The 16,365-nt window shown below is 49.0% G+C and overlaps 1 protein-coding gene across 5 annotated transcripts in view; it reads right to left on the reverse strand.

Annotated features, from left to right (window-relative positions):
• CAMSAP1 (calmodulin regulated spectrin associated protein 1) overlaps window positions 1-16,365 on the reverse strand; it is a 1,201,485-nt gene that overhangs the window by 258,019 nt on the left and 927,101 nt on the right. For all 5 annotated transcript variants that reach the window (XM_069609553.1, XM_069609551.1, XM_069609554.1 and 2 more), the window contains one exon: window positions 6,194-6,330. In XM_069609553.1, coding sequence (XP_069465654.1) covers window positions 6,194-6,330 — 137 coding nt within the window. The remainder of the gene's footprint in view (window positions 1-6,193; window positions 6,331-16,365) is intronic.

Consider the following 16,365-nt stretch of genomic DNA (forward strand, 5'->3'; position numbering starts at 1 on the left):
TTTCCATGTCACTACCCTTTGCTCAACCAGTTGGCAATTTGCTGATGAGCCCCAGATAAATAATTGAAGAGCTTACAATTGAAAAACACTGGGTAATCAATGACACCATGTTCAGTTGCACCATCAAGATTCATCTATTCCTGCACAGTACCATACCAACAGTAACAAACTGGGGCTCAGTCAGACCATTCAACTCCCACCGTCACCACCTAATCCCCAATACAGAAACGCAAACCTGATCCCATAAGATAAATCTCCAGACTCATATGCTCTATGCGGCACGTCGCATATCACAAGAAGTTAAATCTATTCTTACAGTATGCAATCTGAGAATATATTGATATTGATATTTTATTTGTATCACACTCATAACAAGTGTTTTGGAGCGTGACAAGGCAAGGGAGGGAAACAAGGGAGATAAATAATAAAAAGCAACCAACAGTGGCAGTGCAGCCAGCAAGTGGCAAGTGCTAGGTTTAAGGAAACAGACAGGGTGTCTCCGATAAGCAGAGAAAAATAGGGGGGAGGAGTATAGGGTTACAGATACAGACTTCAGTGCAAGGGATGGCCAGGAGGCAGTGCGGGTGGGTGGCAGGGTGAGCATGTACCTGGGCCCGAAAAATCAGAGGGTAACCAGGTGCACGATGCAGAGAGACTGAACAGATCAGCTGGGGAGAAGAGGAGCAAAGGCAGAAGAAAAGAGGATGGTCTTGAGGTGCTTCCGGAACCGGAAATCGTTCTCCTCAAGTTTCAGAGTGGCAGGCAGGCTGTTCCCGAGGGAGGCCCCAGCCAAACACCAATCTACCCCCATCTCGTTTCTTTGAAATACGACTGACTCTAATGTCACCATGATCTCCAATGTAGCCACCAATCTTGCCCAGGTACCCCATTATAATATGTAAACTAGTTGCAATGTATAGAACAGCTGCATTGCAACATTTAACCATCATCAAACTCAGATAATGATTTGCAAGACTCCTTTGGTTGTGCAATAATTTAAACGCACCGTAATCCAACACATTGTACACCAGCAGCCTGTAATCATCTGTAACAGTTTTGTGATGATACACCAACACTTGTTTTTTGCAATACTGCACTGCACATATTTTGTAACTGTGCTGTATGTGTTACTGTGTATAATATTGCAATACCTGCATACATTTTTCAACAGATTACCCCCCCGACCACGCCATCCCCAAGTTCATCTCACATCTTGCAGGTAATCATGATATTACTATGCATACATGTGGAAGCCAATGCTGGGGGAACACCGGATGTGGGAAGCAGGGTTATATAGATACTGTAGAGAATCGGCTATCGGAATGAACCTTGTTGTATGGCCGAGTTGACTATGGATCCTAGCCTAACTGAAAGGAAAACCTAGCAAAGGCAGTCCCATACACTACAGAAGATCATGTAAGGTGATCTATCAGCACAATATGGCCGATGGTATAAAGCAAGGCTGATGTGCCACATAACATCAGTTTGCAAGAAACCCTTGGTCTGTGGCTCTGTTATCTCTTCTTTAATATTCAATGTTGTGATTTATTTGCTCACCAAGGTTGAAACCTGACTGGAAGTCCCCAAGTAAGCAATACACTTCCAGGTGAAAGGAGCATATAATAGTGACTAACAGTTCTTGTGACTTAGCAATGCAGAGCAGACCTACACTGGGTCTCTAATTCTACAAGGAATCAGGCACCATATCTGTTTTTTTAATGGAGCACCTGGGAACAGCACTAAATAGCCCAGGAGTCATATGGAAACAGCACTAAATATCCCAGAGGAGTCATATAGCCACAAGGGTTGCAAAGAAACTGATTTGGTCCTCCAAAAACCCACGACTAAATCTTAACCAGTATAAAACATAGGCCAGCAGAGATATTTGGAAGACAGAAAAAAAATGATCACTGGAACAATCCATACAAGCAAAGCCGTAGTATTAACTACTTAGTCCATGATAAAGGATAGCACTTCAATGAATAAAAGTCACTAAGCACAAGTCAGCCTCTCCAGTAAACCCCAACCCCCAACTCTGCAAGACAAATGGCTACCCATAATTCACATGACTATTGCCCCCAAACCTGTAAGTAGAATCCCCCGCCCCCAAAACAAACCAACACTGTACCACCATCATGGAAGGAACTAGAAGAGGAATGTGTGTGGGGGTCAGGGAGAGAATGGGAGTGACTGAATCGTATTTATAAGAAGCACCGGTAGCATTATGAGTTAACCAGCAGACAGACAAAAGTGGCTAGGCCCCACATACCTCATCATATCAAAAGTGAAGGTGTGAGCAAAGTGGCAAGCTACTGGGGAAGAGGTGGGTTGGAGACTCAAACATTTAACAAAGAACACACTTTGGCTAGGCACTAAAGGTGACACACAACCATTCAACTATTGCCCAGTTGTCCATATTTTAGACAAGGGAGTGAATAAAACAATCACTGTGTGGGCTTCAGCTTTGCACTAATGTAAAGGAAAGCAAATGTCCTATTAAAACGCACCAGGACGAAGAGGTTGGTGTATGTTGAGGTAGTGGGTGGCCATTGAGATACAAGTAGGCCCTCATGTTTAAACACAATATAACCACAAAGCAGCTCACCAGACTTCTGAGGGGCGTGAGGAGAGAAATGGAAACAATGCCAGTGACAACTATGTATTACTGTGTGGAGAAAAACATAACCACACAGAAGCAGAGAAAGAAAACCAGATCTGACCAAGATATACATGCCCACTACTGCTTAGGAGTCCTAGAAGACACCAGTAACAATATTATTGAAATACTAGTACATTTCTACTGGCCGACATTCAATGAGGACCAGTTTCCTTATGGTCTTTTATGATATATTATAAGTTACTCAACGTAGTGACTAAGGTACTCTTAGTCCCCTTTCCTCCATACTGCATGGGCGTCCATTCCTTGGGACAGGAGAAGAACCTTATTCACCAGAAAAATCTTCTTCCCCTATAAATTTAGAGGCATGCGCTACCATGACGCCGCCCACTGGCGCCACTCCTCAATCCCCTTTTCCGTGTCGACGGGAACAGGCCGATTTCACCAGCACTCCTGGGTTTGCCCTCGCCATGTAATTCCACGGGCTCTTCCCCGGATTCTTCGCTTATCTTTGTCTTTGTCATTTAGGTACTTGGTCTTCCGTCGTCACACTCTTCCCCAGCGCATGTCGACTTCAGTGGGTTTCAGCAGGTGTTCAGCCTGTGAGGGAATCTTTCCACCTCTGACCACCATGCTCTTTGCCTCCGCTGCCTTGACCCTGTCCACGGCTGGGAGGGTTGCACCACGTGCGACTCCCTGACTCTACGCGCACTGAAGAACAGGCTAGCCACGTCGAGGGAACTCTTCCAAGCAGGAGGACCTGAAGAAGTTTGTTCAGCAGAGATCGAGGCCCAAGGGAGGACCGTTATTTTCCATTGCACCCCCTAAGGGCAACTCCTTTCGGAGGAAACGCCCAAGCGGGAGGAACCTCTCGGGTTCTGTTACCAGCACACGCACCGAGGCTACGCCAGCTACCGGCCTTATGGCCGAGGGGTCTTCGGACCCTACCGGTATCAGTGCTGAGGATCCGCAAGGTTCTTCTACCGGGTCTTCATCCAAGGGGCTTTGCCTTACTACCGGCACCATGTCCGAGGGGATGCCTGCACGCAGCACTACTGGCGACAATGCAGAGGGCGGTACGCCTTCCAGGCCTAGACCTGAGGTGCAGGAAAGGCCTCATGTTACAACATGTCCAGAGGGCAATGCACCATGACTTTGGCACGTGGCATGCGGCCCGACAAAATGGCCACCGCCCTAGACAACATGCCCGCTTGTCCGATGCCATTCCTAGGAACAGACCAAGCGGGTGAATGCGAAAGTTGGGACTGGTGTCAAACAGTTATGTGGCCTACAGTGTATCCATCAGTAGCGCTGGGCAGGTTCCCCCTGCAACTCAGACGGAGTGTGCTCCGTCCCCAGCAATCCCCAGCTACTCCATCAGTATCCCCTGCCTCCTCTTCGGCCTCCGACGACCGGTTTGTCGAAAGGTTTTTGGAGCCGATGCGAACCTCCCAGATGGGTGCAATCTTAAGGCATGCAGTCAGGGACTTGCTCCCTCCGGTCACTCCACCGGCGCCTATAGTCATTCCTCCCATGGCTCCGGCATCACAGGCCCCAGCACGGCCCCAGCGCAGTCCCTGCTGCCGAGTCCTTTGAATCCGCCCCGTGCAGCCGGTTCTGAGCCAATCTCTGCAGCAGCCTCTGGCTCTGGTTTCCACACCGCAGCTCACAACGCCCAGCACTCCTCCTCCCGCAGCGGACCAGTCAGACACCCAGGCAGATAGAGATGAGGAGGAGGACCCTGATATGCCGTCGTCAGCAAAGGCCTTTCATGACAGGCCTGCAGGTTTGGCAGACTATTTGGGCCTTCCTCACCCAGAGGTAGAGCAGCCTGAGGTCCTCTCCCAAAGACCCCCTATCAAGACAGGTATCCCGATGCAGGAGGACATCGTCGCTCTGGCCAAGAAGGGTTGGCTCAAGCCACACTCGGCCCAGCCTGTCAATCGGTGCCTCGATGCCAAGTATAGACTGATGGAGGGGGATACACTCTTGCTTTCAACGCACCCCCAGCTGCACTAGTTGGTGCTTGCTGTGGCATCACTTTACTCTAAGCCTCAGACGTCCTCGGCGCTGCTAGGCAAAGAGGAGAAGAGCTTGGAGGCATACAGGAAAAAGCTGTACTCAACGCCTACCTGCACCTGTGTCAAGCCAACGCGGATGCCATACTGGCCGCTAACCAGATGATGTGGCGGGAAATAGCAGACTTCCTTCTGGAACTTCTGGTTCAGAGACAGGCATACTTCAAGGCGGGTCTAGGACAATCCAGGCTGGTAGCAGAGGACATCATAGAGTCCACAGTGGCCCACATCGATACCTCTTGCCGAGCCATCTGCATCGCCACGGACATGAGAAGGACGGCTTGGCTTTGGTTGGCAAGTTTGACCCCGACGTTCAGGATCGCATATTGGACCTTCCTTTTGAGGGTAGCGACCTCTTCCACTCTACCACCGATGAGGAATTGGTTAAGAACAGCTCGCAAAATGCAAAGTCTTCATCTATTTTTACGAAAGCTGCACCCAAGGCATACACCCAGTCGCATCAACGCTCCGATAAGGGGTGGACGTTTGGCGGGTTGCGGGCTTTCAAGGAACGGAGGTAGAGACAACCTGACCGCTCGCCGAGTCAGCACTGGTGCAAGCAACAAAAAGGGGGGGGGGCAAGGGCTTCTTCCAGTCCCCCTCCTCAGCAGCGGCCTCAGAGAGCAAAAAGGCATGACTCATCCCTCTGGGTCCCCATGTCTCCAATGGGGGGCAGGCTAGCCTCTCACGTGCAGTTTTGGCACCAGAACTTTGCAGGCACGTGGATCACCTACCTATACCTCCCTCTGCTCCTTCCTCCCCTCCCCTCCCCTCCCACAGATTGGGACAGCAACTCTGTTGGCGGAGATCTGGTCGCTCGTCGAGAGCCAGGCAGTGGAAGAAGTACCAACCTCTCAGAGAGGATTAGGCGTCTATTCCAGGATTTTCGCCATACAAAAGAAGAACCTGAGAGTTGTGTTGGACCTCTCCACCCTCAACCTCTCCCTCCCTCTTCAGAAATTCAAGATGGTTACACCAGCACTCATTGCAGAGACACTAGACAAGGGAGATTGGATGTGCTTCAACATATCCCAGTTGTAATTTCTTGCCAATGTATTTTCCTGAGGTTTCCACCATTTGTAACGCTGGTTAAAGCTTTGTGGAAACTCACAAACCATGACGCATACCCATTTAACTACTCTTTATAAACCTCCAGCAGATTGGCCTTGAGAGGGTCCCAGTGTATTCATATTCAGCTCAAGAATGATTACAAACAAAGGGCAAACAGCCGCCCATCAATCTCCTAATCATTAGCTTGATAATAACTAACAGGAAGGTGGGAAAGGTGACAGTGAGTAAGCAGAAAAAGATGTCCTTCTAAAAAGCAACGAGTTTGAAAGTAGTCCAAGGGCATGGTTTGGTGTGAGATATCAATCAGTCCTGTGAACCTGAGAAGAAAGAACAGGTCAAAATAAACTGCCAGATGATTAGCACTGAATTGAAAAAAGAAAGAGGAAAACTACACAAACATATTCTGCTCTCTTAATGGTCTATATACCTGGCTTCATCTCGTTTTTGTTCGACATCAGCCTCCAGTTGTAACTTTCGTATTCGAGCCTCTTCAGCCTTTCGCTGCTGCTTCAGAAGAAACGCTGCCCGCTTCTTTGCCAGTTCATCTTCAGCTTTTCGATCATCCTAAAAGTAGCAGAATACACGCAGCAAAACAGGTCAATATGAAAAGCAACCAAAAACAACTCCAATTTAAAACTAGATATAGTTAAATAGATTTAAACTTGCAAACATGTACAACTAGTATCGCAACAGATTCTCACAACTTGAAATAATGTGTACATCATTCAGTTACCCATTAAGATTAAGAGTGGGCTGATTTTTATCGAAGAATGTGTATTTTCAGAATGGCTAAAATGATCCTTTGTAAATTAAAAGAAAAATAAAATCCCACAACAGTACCCACTCCGCTTGATGAATGACCTATGTGTTCTATATTAATAAAATATTCGTAATCCACCATTTCATAGTTCAGAGACTCAGTCAACTCCTTCATTGACAAGATCAAGATCTGAAAACAGCAACAACTCTCCTTACATCCCCTACCATCTCATCTTGAAACATACAAAAATTGAGTATCTTCAATACCATCTTATCGGAAGAATCACTACTACACATTAGAAAGGCCTCCCAGAAACACAGAAAACTGCACAGATTTCTCCAGCATAGAAACCTAATGAACTATCAACCCATTCCACAATGTCCCAAAACGACAAAATAATCCGAAAACTACTGCCACACAACTGCACAAGATGAACTTTATAATTCTTTCTCCTTGAAGCTTCCTCAAACTGACTAAGGTCCAAACCTAGCTGTTAGAAATGATACTCCATGGATTCGCGTTAATTCTCTTCCCAAACAAAAAGCCCTCTACTTCATCATCAAAAGCAAACTATCATTCAAAGCCTATGTCACCATGAAAACACAAGTGCATTGCACCAGCTCCCTGTACTTCACAAAATTAAGCCTTTCTTCCCGTCCAGACAATTTTACAACCGCTGTCAAAGTCTCCCTCACATAGATGGTGGATGCACCCTATGGGATGGCATCAGAGCATATACTATGGCCCCTCTGGCAGTTGTCCACCAGGCCACTGCTCAGATCATCAATAAATTGGACAGCATATGCCCAGATTTCAAGGACCTAAACTGGAATCACACCACCACCACAGCACCCTGTCTCATCTGCATGGCAATCATGGCCAATGCCCCACATGGCTGAAAACTTGGTTCCAGGTGGCTTGTGCAATAATCAAAGTCAAACTACTGGCAGCCTGGATGCTTAAAACCAGGAAGAGAAAGACCGGGAAAGGTGGTCTGCTGCACAACCAAGATCTGGAACAACCATCTAACCAGCAACAGGAAAACACCTTTCATCCAACACTTTAGAAAATAATTTAAAACCTTACACTCCGACACATAATGTCCTGACACACATCCACTTTGTAGGCACATCGTATTTTCTGCAGTTACCTTTAGAATGCTGGACAGAAATAACTAGCTTCTAGTTAACAGCTAAGAGACAGTGGGACTGGGATAGGGAAAATGTGTGTGTATATTCGTTTGAGCGTACAGCCTTGTTACTGTAGTCAGCATGAAATTGTTCTCATTATACTCCCAGACATGGTACTTTATAAACTGGACTTTCATTCCCTTGTCTCAGGACAGGGATTGATATATGGTTGAAACTACATGGGCAAGTATAAATGTATCCTTGCAGAAATGTCTGGCTTCTTAAAATGAATACTTAAAGAGATAAAGGTGTACCCATGAAAGTAAAGAAGGAAATATGAAAGGGAGGATTGACAACTATAACTCTGGTGTATACATGACTCAACTGAAATGGCCATCTTGAAGCAGGGGTGCTGTTTATTATGCTTAAAAGAAGAATTGGCACAACTGAGTCATCCCCCGTGGGGGGGAACAGGCCTGGTTTTGGAGAGATTCATTACTATAGCTTGCGTCCTGTAGGAAGATTGCCATCATGAGGGTGAACTGTATATGAGGGAAGCGGTGGGGGGTGGCAGTGATGGGGGTGGGGAGTACGCTTGGGAGTGATCTTGTAAGGGGCCAGAGGTCGAAACTGCAGGGTCTACAACTGGATTTATTTTCTAACTTTAGTTATGTTTGTGCATACTGTAACAAAGCTGTAGTACCAACAGCACTACCAAGCAAACACCACTTCCCTAAAAAGCAAGGACACTTTGAAAGACAAAATGGTGTGTATTTACATCAAAAGAAGCTATTTAAAAAAAGGTACCTTATTTAATTGCACTTACTCTGTAATGGTCTCTTACTTTACAATGTCCAGTTCCAATGATCACTTACAATATATATCATAGTCTCATTAAGCATGTTACCTGTGTATTACCGAGCATAGCGCGTTGGCAAAATCTAGAACCATATACATAGTTTTCTGATCAGCTATCATTGAAATGTATTGCTTATAAATGGGCTAACTCCCTACAGAGACACCAAAGGGCTATCTTGAAGGAAAAGTCTCCTCAATAGAGAACCAAAGAATACTATTTAAATGTTATTTGTGCAAAGCAGTCTCGGACATGGTTGTGACAAAACAATAGGGAAGTGAACTAATTGATGGTAAGGAACAAGTTACTTACCTTTAACTCCTGTTCTCCAGCATGGGTCTGGCATGGATTTACATGCTCATGAATATTCTCCGTCGTCAGGGTGGGAACGGTCAGTAAAAAAGAAAAGCAGTGTTGCTTTATCCTGAAAACTGCATTTCTCCTCTCTAACCAATTACTGCCCTCTGGGTCATACTACCCCCCCATCCAATGACAGTCGACTCCCTAAACTCCACCTCTGGTGACCATCTTCAGAATTGGTAGAAAAGTAAAATGGCAATATGAAACAAGAAAAGCCACAGAGGGGAAAGGAGGGAGGGTTTGTATGTGAATCCATGCCAGACCCATGCTGGAGAACTTTTCCAGCATGGGTCTGGCATGGATTCACATGCTCAGCAGTACATATACACAACCACGGGAGGTGGAAAGGCTCAACAGAGGCACTGGAACAGACTCACCTCAAATAAACAGGTTGCTTTCCACCGGTTAGCCGACCTGGGACTCATTCCTACAATCCCTGCCAACGCAGTAGAATCTAGTGAAGGTGTGGGTGGGCCTCCACGTAGCAGCCCTGCAGATGTCGAGCTGGGGAACACCAGAGAGAAACACTGTTGTTGCTGCAATAGCTCTGGTGGAATGGGCTCTCGGTCAGCCTGAAAGAGGTCTGTTAGCCAGAAAATGACAGTGCAAGATGCAGCTAGAGAGCCAACTGCATATGGAAGCCTTAGACAGGGTCTTCCGGTGATTCACAGGTCCAAAATTAACAAAGAGTTAAGATGTCTTACGAAAGTCCTTCGTGCATGCCACATAAAACCTCACGGCACAAGCAACGTCCATCGAATGCAATGTCCTTTCCGCTAGCGTAGAAAGATTCGGGAAGAAGACTGGCAGAAATAAAGGCTAGTTGAAGTGGAATTCGGAAGGAACCTTCGACAGAGTGGGGGGGGGGGGGGGAATCGGGTCTGCAGCGCAACCCAAGTAGCGTCGATAGACAAGGAAGGCTGCTTGCAAGCGAGGGCCTGGATCTCCCCGACCCGCCTGCCCGAAGTAATGGCCACCAAGAAAACGGTCTTTCACGATAGAAACTGATGCATTGGTTAAAATGGGCCCCCCATGAGCTTAGTTTAAACTGCATTGAGCTCCCGAGCTGGGGCAGGAGTCTTCACTGATGGAAAAGTTTGAGGAACTCCTTTACGAGCCTGTGCGACCACAGGGATGGTCTACCCAACATCCTGGTGTAATGGGATATGGCAGGCAGATGCACCTTGATCGAGGCGTGTGCCAGGCCAGCCTTGGCCAGGCAAAGCAGATACGACAGGAGCTGCGGAGCTGTGACTCACAGCAGCGTCATCTTCAGTGACCTGCGCCACACTGAAAAGCGTTTCCACTTGTGGCTGTAGCACAACAACATAGAGGAATCTCTGGCCTTGGCCAGGATCTTCTTGCAGTCCAACGGCAGGGAATAATGCCCAAACTCTAGGGCTGCAGGTGCCAGGCAGCGAGGTTCAGCGACACTATGTCGTGCTGCAGTATTGTTCCATTTTCTTTGGAGAAAGGATCAGGAAGTGAAGGCAGCCGGATGGACGGAGCCACAAATAGACGTAGCGGGTCCGGGTACCAGATCAGTCATGGCCACGCCAGAACGATGACATTGTCTGAGTGTTGATCACACAAAGCAGGAGGGTGATCAGGTGGAAAGCTTACTGGAAAAGCCCCTCCCACAGGAACGAGGCGTCCCACAGATCCCTCGGCCGAGGGAACCTGCTGGGCCGCTGTCGTGAAGAGGTCAATTTGGAATTGACCCCCACTTGTTGACGAGAAAAGACACTTGCTCCTGACTGAAGTTCCCACTGATGGCAGGACCGTAGCTACCTGCTGAGCTATTCCGCAATGGTGTTCTTGATGCCTGCCAGGTGAAAAGGAACGTGGAACATGCCCTGAAAAATGGCCCAGTGCCACATGGTCTGGTCCTCCAGGGAGCGCGTCCCTTCCTGTTTCCAGATGTAAAACATGGTGGTTGTGTTGACTATGAAGATTCTCACCACCTTCCCCCGCAGTTGAGTTAAGAATGGGCACAGAAGACTGCCCTGAGCTCAAGGACGTTGATGTGAAGGTCCTTTTCTTCCGGGAGCCAGAGGCCTCTGGCATGCGCCTGCCCGGTGTGGGCCCTCCCACCCTACCACGGAGGCATCCATGGCGACCGTGGCGGCCTGGTAAGGTGGCTTCTGAAAAGGAGCACCCTGCGTCAAATGTGGGCGCATGCCCCACCACTGTAGAGCTTGCAGGAACTCTTGGATGGGGGCAATCTTAACCGTCCAAGAGTCCGTGACTTGCAGCCACTGCGCATCCAGGAACTCCTGAAGAGGTATAATCTGGAGTCTGCAAAATGGCTCGCACTGTCGCAGATTGTGCCGCCAACAGACACTGTACCTTCCCAAGGATTGCCGCCACCCTCTACTCCAAGGGGGTAGCCGGGCATGCAACCATGTTGAGACGGTAGCCCACGAACAGAGCTTTCTGCAATGGTTCTGCGCAGGATTTCAGATAGTTGATGGAGAATACTAGCTCAGTCAGCAGGCCAATGGTCTCCGTGGTGTGCTGGACAGGCAGGGTGTGAGATCGGGAGCGGACGAGCGACTCATCCAGATAAGGGTAGGTGTGGATGCCCTTGATTCAAAGATGTGCTACTACCGGAGCCAGACACTTTGTGAATACCCTCAGCCCCATTTTCAGGATGAAGGCCAGGACCTTGAACTAACAGTGGTGTCCCTGGACAAAAAACAGAATCTTTTGGTGCTTTGGATGAATCGGGACGGGAAAGTAGGCGTCCTCCAGAACCAAAGTAGTCGGGAAATCCCCTTCTTACAGCTGATCGAGCACATGCTGCAGCATGAACATCCTGAACTTCTGGGATTTGAAATATTTGTTGAGGCACCATAAGTCTATGATTGGCCGCCACCCTCCGGACTTTCCATACCAGAAAATATTTGGAATAAACTCCAGAACACCAGAGGCGCTGAGGGGTGGGCTCTATTGCCCCATTTCTTAACATGGACTGAACCTCCAGCAGCAATTGAGCCCTGTGCAGTTCTTGAAACGCTGCGGACGGAATGTGAGGGCACCAGTGTTGGAATTCCACGGTGTACCTCTGACTAAGAACATCCAGCACCCCTTTGTCAGTGGTGTTGGTCTTCCACCTGTCGACAAAGTCTTCTAGCCGGCCGCCCACTGGGGTGCGAAAGTGGGGGCCCGGGTCCACGACCAGTTCAGGCCTGCTTGGGGGTCTGCGTCTGGCCTGTGGGCGATGTTGATGCTGACCTCTGCCGAAGGCTTGTAAGCAGACACTATAGGCTTCCTGGGTGGAAGAGGGGCTGATGATAGGGTGCAGAGCACCCCTTGGAGGACCAGTTTGATTTCCCATCGAACGACATGTCTACCACCTTGAACTAACTGTACATTTGCCCTGAAGTCTGTAGCCTTCAGACAACCTTGGCCAGGGAGGGCCACTCCATTGCCCATCTGGTGGAAGTCGGAGTCCGCAATATTCAACGCCACCGTGATGGCATGGTCCAAGGCCCCCTCCTGGAACAGGTCCAGTGCATCAGCCTTCTTGTCGTCTGGTAGGAAGTCGAAAATTGTCTCAAGCTTATACCGGAGCTCCCGGTCATGCCGGGCCAGGATGGCCAGGGCATTGGCAGCCTTAACGGTGGACGCCAGAGTAAATGATGGGCTCCCGCACAGCTTCAAGCTTCTTTCCCTCCTGGTATTGAGGCGCAAAGGACGAGGGGTGCGACTAGTGAATCCTGGCAGCGGCAGCCACCACCGAGTCTGGAGAAGGCTGTGATCTCCAGCACCTGGGGGCTGAGTCCAGGATCCTGCACTTATTTTCCAGCCTATCCCTCTTCGGAGCATTGCTACTAGGCGCCTTCCTCAGTGCCAGGCCTTCCTCCTTCACGTCGTCCAGTAAAGGGACCGACATGATAGTCTTCCACAAGGACTCCCTGCATTGGAAAATAAAACCTTCGTTCTCCTCCGGCACCAAATTAATCAGAGCTGATGACCTCGAAATCATGGCATGGAAGGAGCCATCCCCATTCAGTGGTGACGCTCTGGCTGGCTCATCAGCACCCAACGGCTCCCGACAGCTGGGACATAGTCATCATACTCATCTGTATGACTGCTGTAGTGTCCGTACCCGTACCGGTGCTGGTATTTGGTGGCTCCTCCACCACTGGGGTCAAAGGCCTCAGGGGCGGTGCCTGTTTGTTGGCATCTTGGTCTTGAAGGGCTAGGCTGTCATTTCAGCATTGCTGGGCTTGGCCTCGGAGGACTTCTAGACAGTGATTTCGGTGGGCCGGGAAACCGGCCCCTGCACCAGTGCAGCCAGTAGCCTCTGCTGTATCTCGGACACCAAGGTGTGGAGGGTAGTAAGAATGTCAAGAGACATGTCCCTAGGCCAGGCTGAGGTGAAAAAGGAGCAGCTGGCCACAGCCCCGGGCCACCACGCCCTGGAGGGTTCAACGACAGATCAGGGACATGAGGCCGAGGCCTCCCTCGTGGTCCGAGTAGTTGTCCTTGGGCAGGTGGTCATCATCAGAGATCGTATAGATGTGTGGAGACATCCTTGCCAGCCTGGAGGGAAACTACGTGGGGGGCAGCAGTTGCATGGTCCTGCCAGATCCCTCCGGGAACGTGTGAACAGGCACCTGCGCCCTGACAAGAACCTCCTCCATGATCTTGGGTGGAACAGCCCCTGCCGCAGCAGGCCACGGAGGAAGGGCTACCCATAGCGTTGTCGCCTTGACCATAGATACCACAGTGGTACTTGCGCCCCCCTTCGATGAAGTAATGACACTCATCAACGGGGAGACCACAGATGATGCTGTCAGTGTTGTGGTCATCAACGAGTGGGAAGCCTTGGCCTATGAAGTCATGGCCTTGATGGGACAACAAGGCAGTCGATGGGGCCTTCCATGCTATAGTTAGTTATAATTGTTCTTTTATAACGCGCTTAATACCAACAAGTGGTTTCTAAGCAGGGGATCGGGATACAAACCTGTTGTGCTGCATTGTCTTGCTTCCAATACAAGTGTGTTGCCCCTGAGCTATCCTTCCGCCTAAAGACCTCCCCTTCATAGCCTTGTCCTTGTATGAAGATATATGCTTCGGGAGTGAGGGGGGGGGACAAAAATGTCCTTGCGGAAGGTACTCCCCTGGGAAGGGGCATCCTCAAAAGGACCTCAACCTCTTCACAGAGGGAGCACGCTCATGAGACCGGCCAATCCAGGACAAGGCATGACAGCTCCAGGAGGCCAAGTCAGTGGCCTGTCCCAACTTGAGCCAAGCCGCCAAACTGCAGTCCACATTTCACGCAGCATTTAAAGAGACTCCTCTTCTCATCAGACAGTGTCGAGGAGCAAAGTAGGCCCAAGCCTGGGCCTTCCAAAACTTAAAGAGAAGATCTGTTGAGGAATGTAGATCTTCGCCGGCAACTAATCCCCACTGCCGGTAGTCTAACAATGGTCGACGCTGGAAAGAATCGAAGAGAAAAACTTTAAAAAAACAGCAAAATACACAGAGCAATTCAGAGGACTGAAACGTGCAGTAAAAATCTGAAGATGGTCACCAGGGGTGGAGCTTAGGGAGTTGACGGCCATTGGATGTGGGCAGTATGACCCTGAGGACAGTAACTGGTTATAGAAGAATTTTCATGCTAAAGTGAAACTGCTTTTCTTTTTTACTGAGGATTCCTAGGCTGACAACAGGGAATATTTGGGAATATTTATAAGCATGTGAATCTATGCCAGACCCCATGCTGGAGAATAATAGTTACGCACCGTCGTGGCTACCATACTCCTAGTCCATAGTCCACTTTCCTCCATACTTGTGGGACATTCTGTCCTTCGGGATGGGACCAGAGGAATTTTGAAAAAAGCATCAAACAATTTGAATTTATGTCCTCCTTTTATTTTTATGCGGGGTTCCACACGTGGCCGTAACCCTGCCCTCCTGAGCTCCGCCCCACGCATCGCCCTTCAGTCCTTTTCTATCGCCAGGTCTGAGACCATTTCAGCAATAATAGAGGATACTTTTTAGAGGGGACGGTGGGCGGGTGTATGGAGGAAAGGGGACTATGGACTACGAGTAAGGTAGTCACTGTGGTGAGTACATTTATTATACTCCTACGTCCCGTCGCCTTTCCTCCATAATTGTGGGAGATTCCCAAGCACGCACGTTAGTTCGGGTGGATGGAAAAATAACCTTACCGGAATAAATTCTTAAGGAAGGTCTGACAAAACTGGGCATCAGCCCTGGAGCTCAAGTAAAGCCGATGGGGAGGCCCACGAAGCCGCCTTGGCGATTGACTCCCAAGGGACATACTTTTGGAAGGCAACAGCAGTCGCTTTGCCACAGACCAGATGTGCATGGATGCTCTTCCACGGTGAATGCTATAGGCTTCTGAAAAACATTGGGCAATCCAGCGGGGAACAGTTGCTTTGAAAGCTGGTTTCCTCTTCAGTTCTCCGAATGTGAGAAAAAGTAAGGAGCTTCTGAGTTCACTCGATCTATCGAGGTACAACTTCAGGGCTCACCTGATGTCCAAGTTGTGTAAAACTCTCGGCATCAGATGTCGGGTTAGGAAAGAAGACCGGTATGGAGACTGATTGGTTCAAATGAAAAACGGTAACCACCTTAGGCAGGAAGGAAGGATGAGTGCGAAGCACAACCATATCCCTGTGGAAAGTGAGGAACGGATTTTCCACGGAAAGAGGTTGGAGCTCACTCACTCGCAGATGTTAATTGCGATCAGAAAGGCAATCTTCCAAGAAAGGTACTTAAGATCAAAAGTGGCCATGGGTTGAAATGGTTTATGGCATAACGCCCTGGCGGGAAGAGCTGAAGAGACCCACAAAATGCCTTTTGATGACTGTTAGGAAAGATTTCATAATTGTATGTAATTTTCCCTCCATGTGGCAACCCCCAAGCTTTTGCTGTTGTTTTACACCCCGATCTAGACTTTGCCAGGGACGCGCAGCCTTCCGCCGCACTCCTCTGGGCTTTCCCTCAATTCTTAGGGAGAAACTGACATGCCCTTAAGACAGTCAGTACGGGGAGACTTCGTTTTCCCTTAGTCCTTTTCTCATGTTGCAGCTTTTGTGCAACATAACACAAGATGGCACTGTAACCTAAGTTACCGCACTCGTGGGTCTCTAGTCATTCCAAAGGCCCTAGAAACCTCTTGCTGGACTTATTATGAACTGTGCAAGTGTGTCCCGGACAGGACTAGTGGCAGCTATCGTTTCTTTTGTGTTTTGAACCCTTTTTTGCCATGTTATCCGCGCTTAACGCGTTTGGCACGAGTGAGTGGCCTGGCTCCAAAAATGGCCATGCCACGAGGTTCTTTGTCCTGTCCGCTGACCGTCTTTCCCCTTCACCTTCCCCCAGGTCGCGCTGACCCGGGGCATCCTTATTTGGTCATGCACTTTCCCGCGAAACACAATGCTTTCGCTGGCTTCTGCATCCCTTGTGTGTGCCTCCAGGATGTGGGCTGGGATGTCTGGTCCAAATACAGA

This window comes from Ambystoma mexicanum, chromosome 8, assembly GCF_040938575.1.
Source record: "Ambystoma mexicanum isolate Mex_15411 chromosome 8, UKY_AmexF1_1, whole genome shotgun sequence".
Taxonomy (NCBI): Eukaryota; Metazoa; Chordata; class Amphibia; order Caudata; family Ambystomatidae; genus Ambystoma; species Ambystoma mexicanum.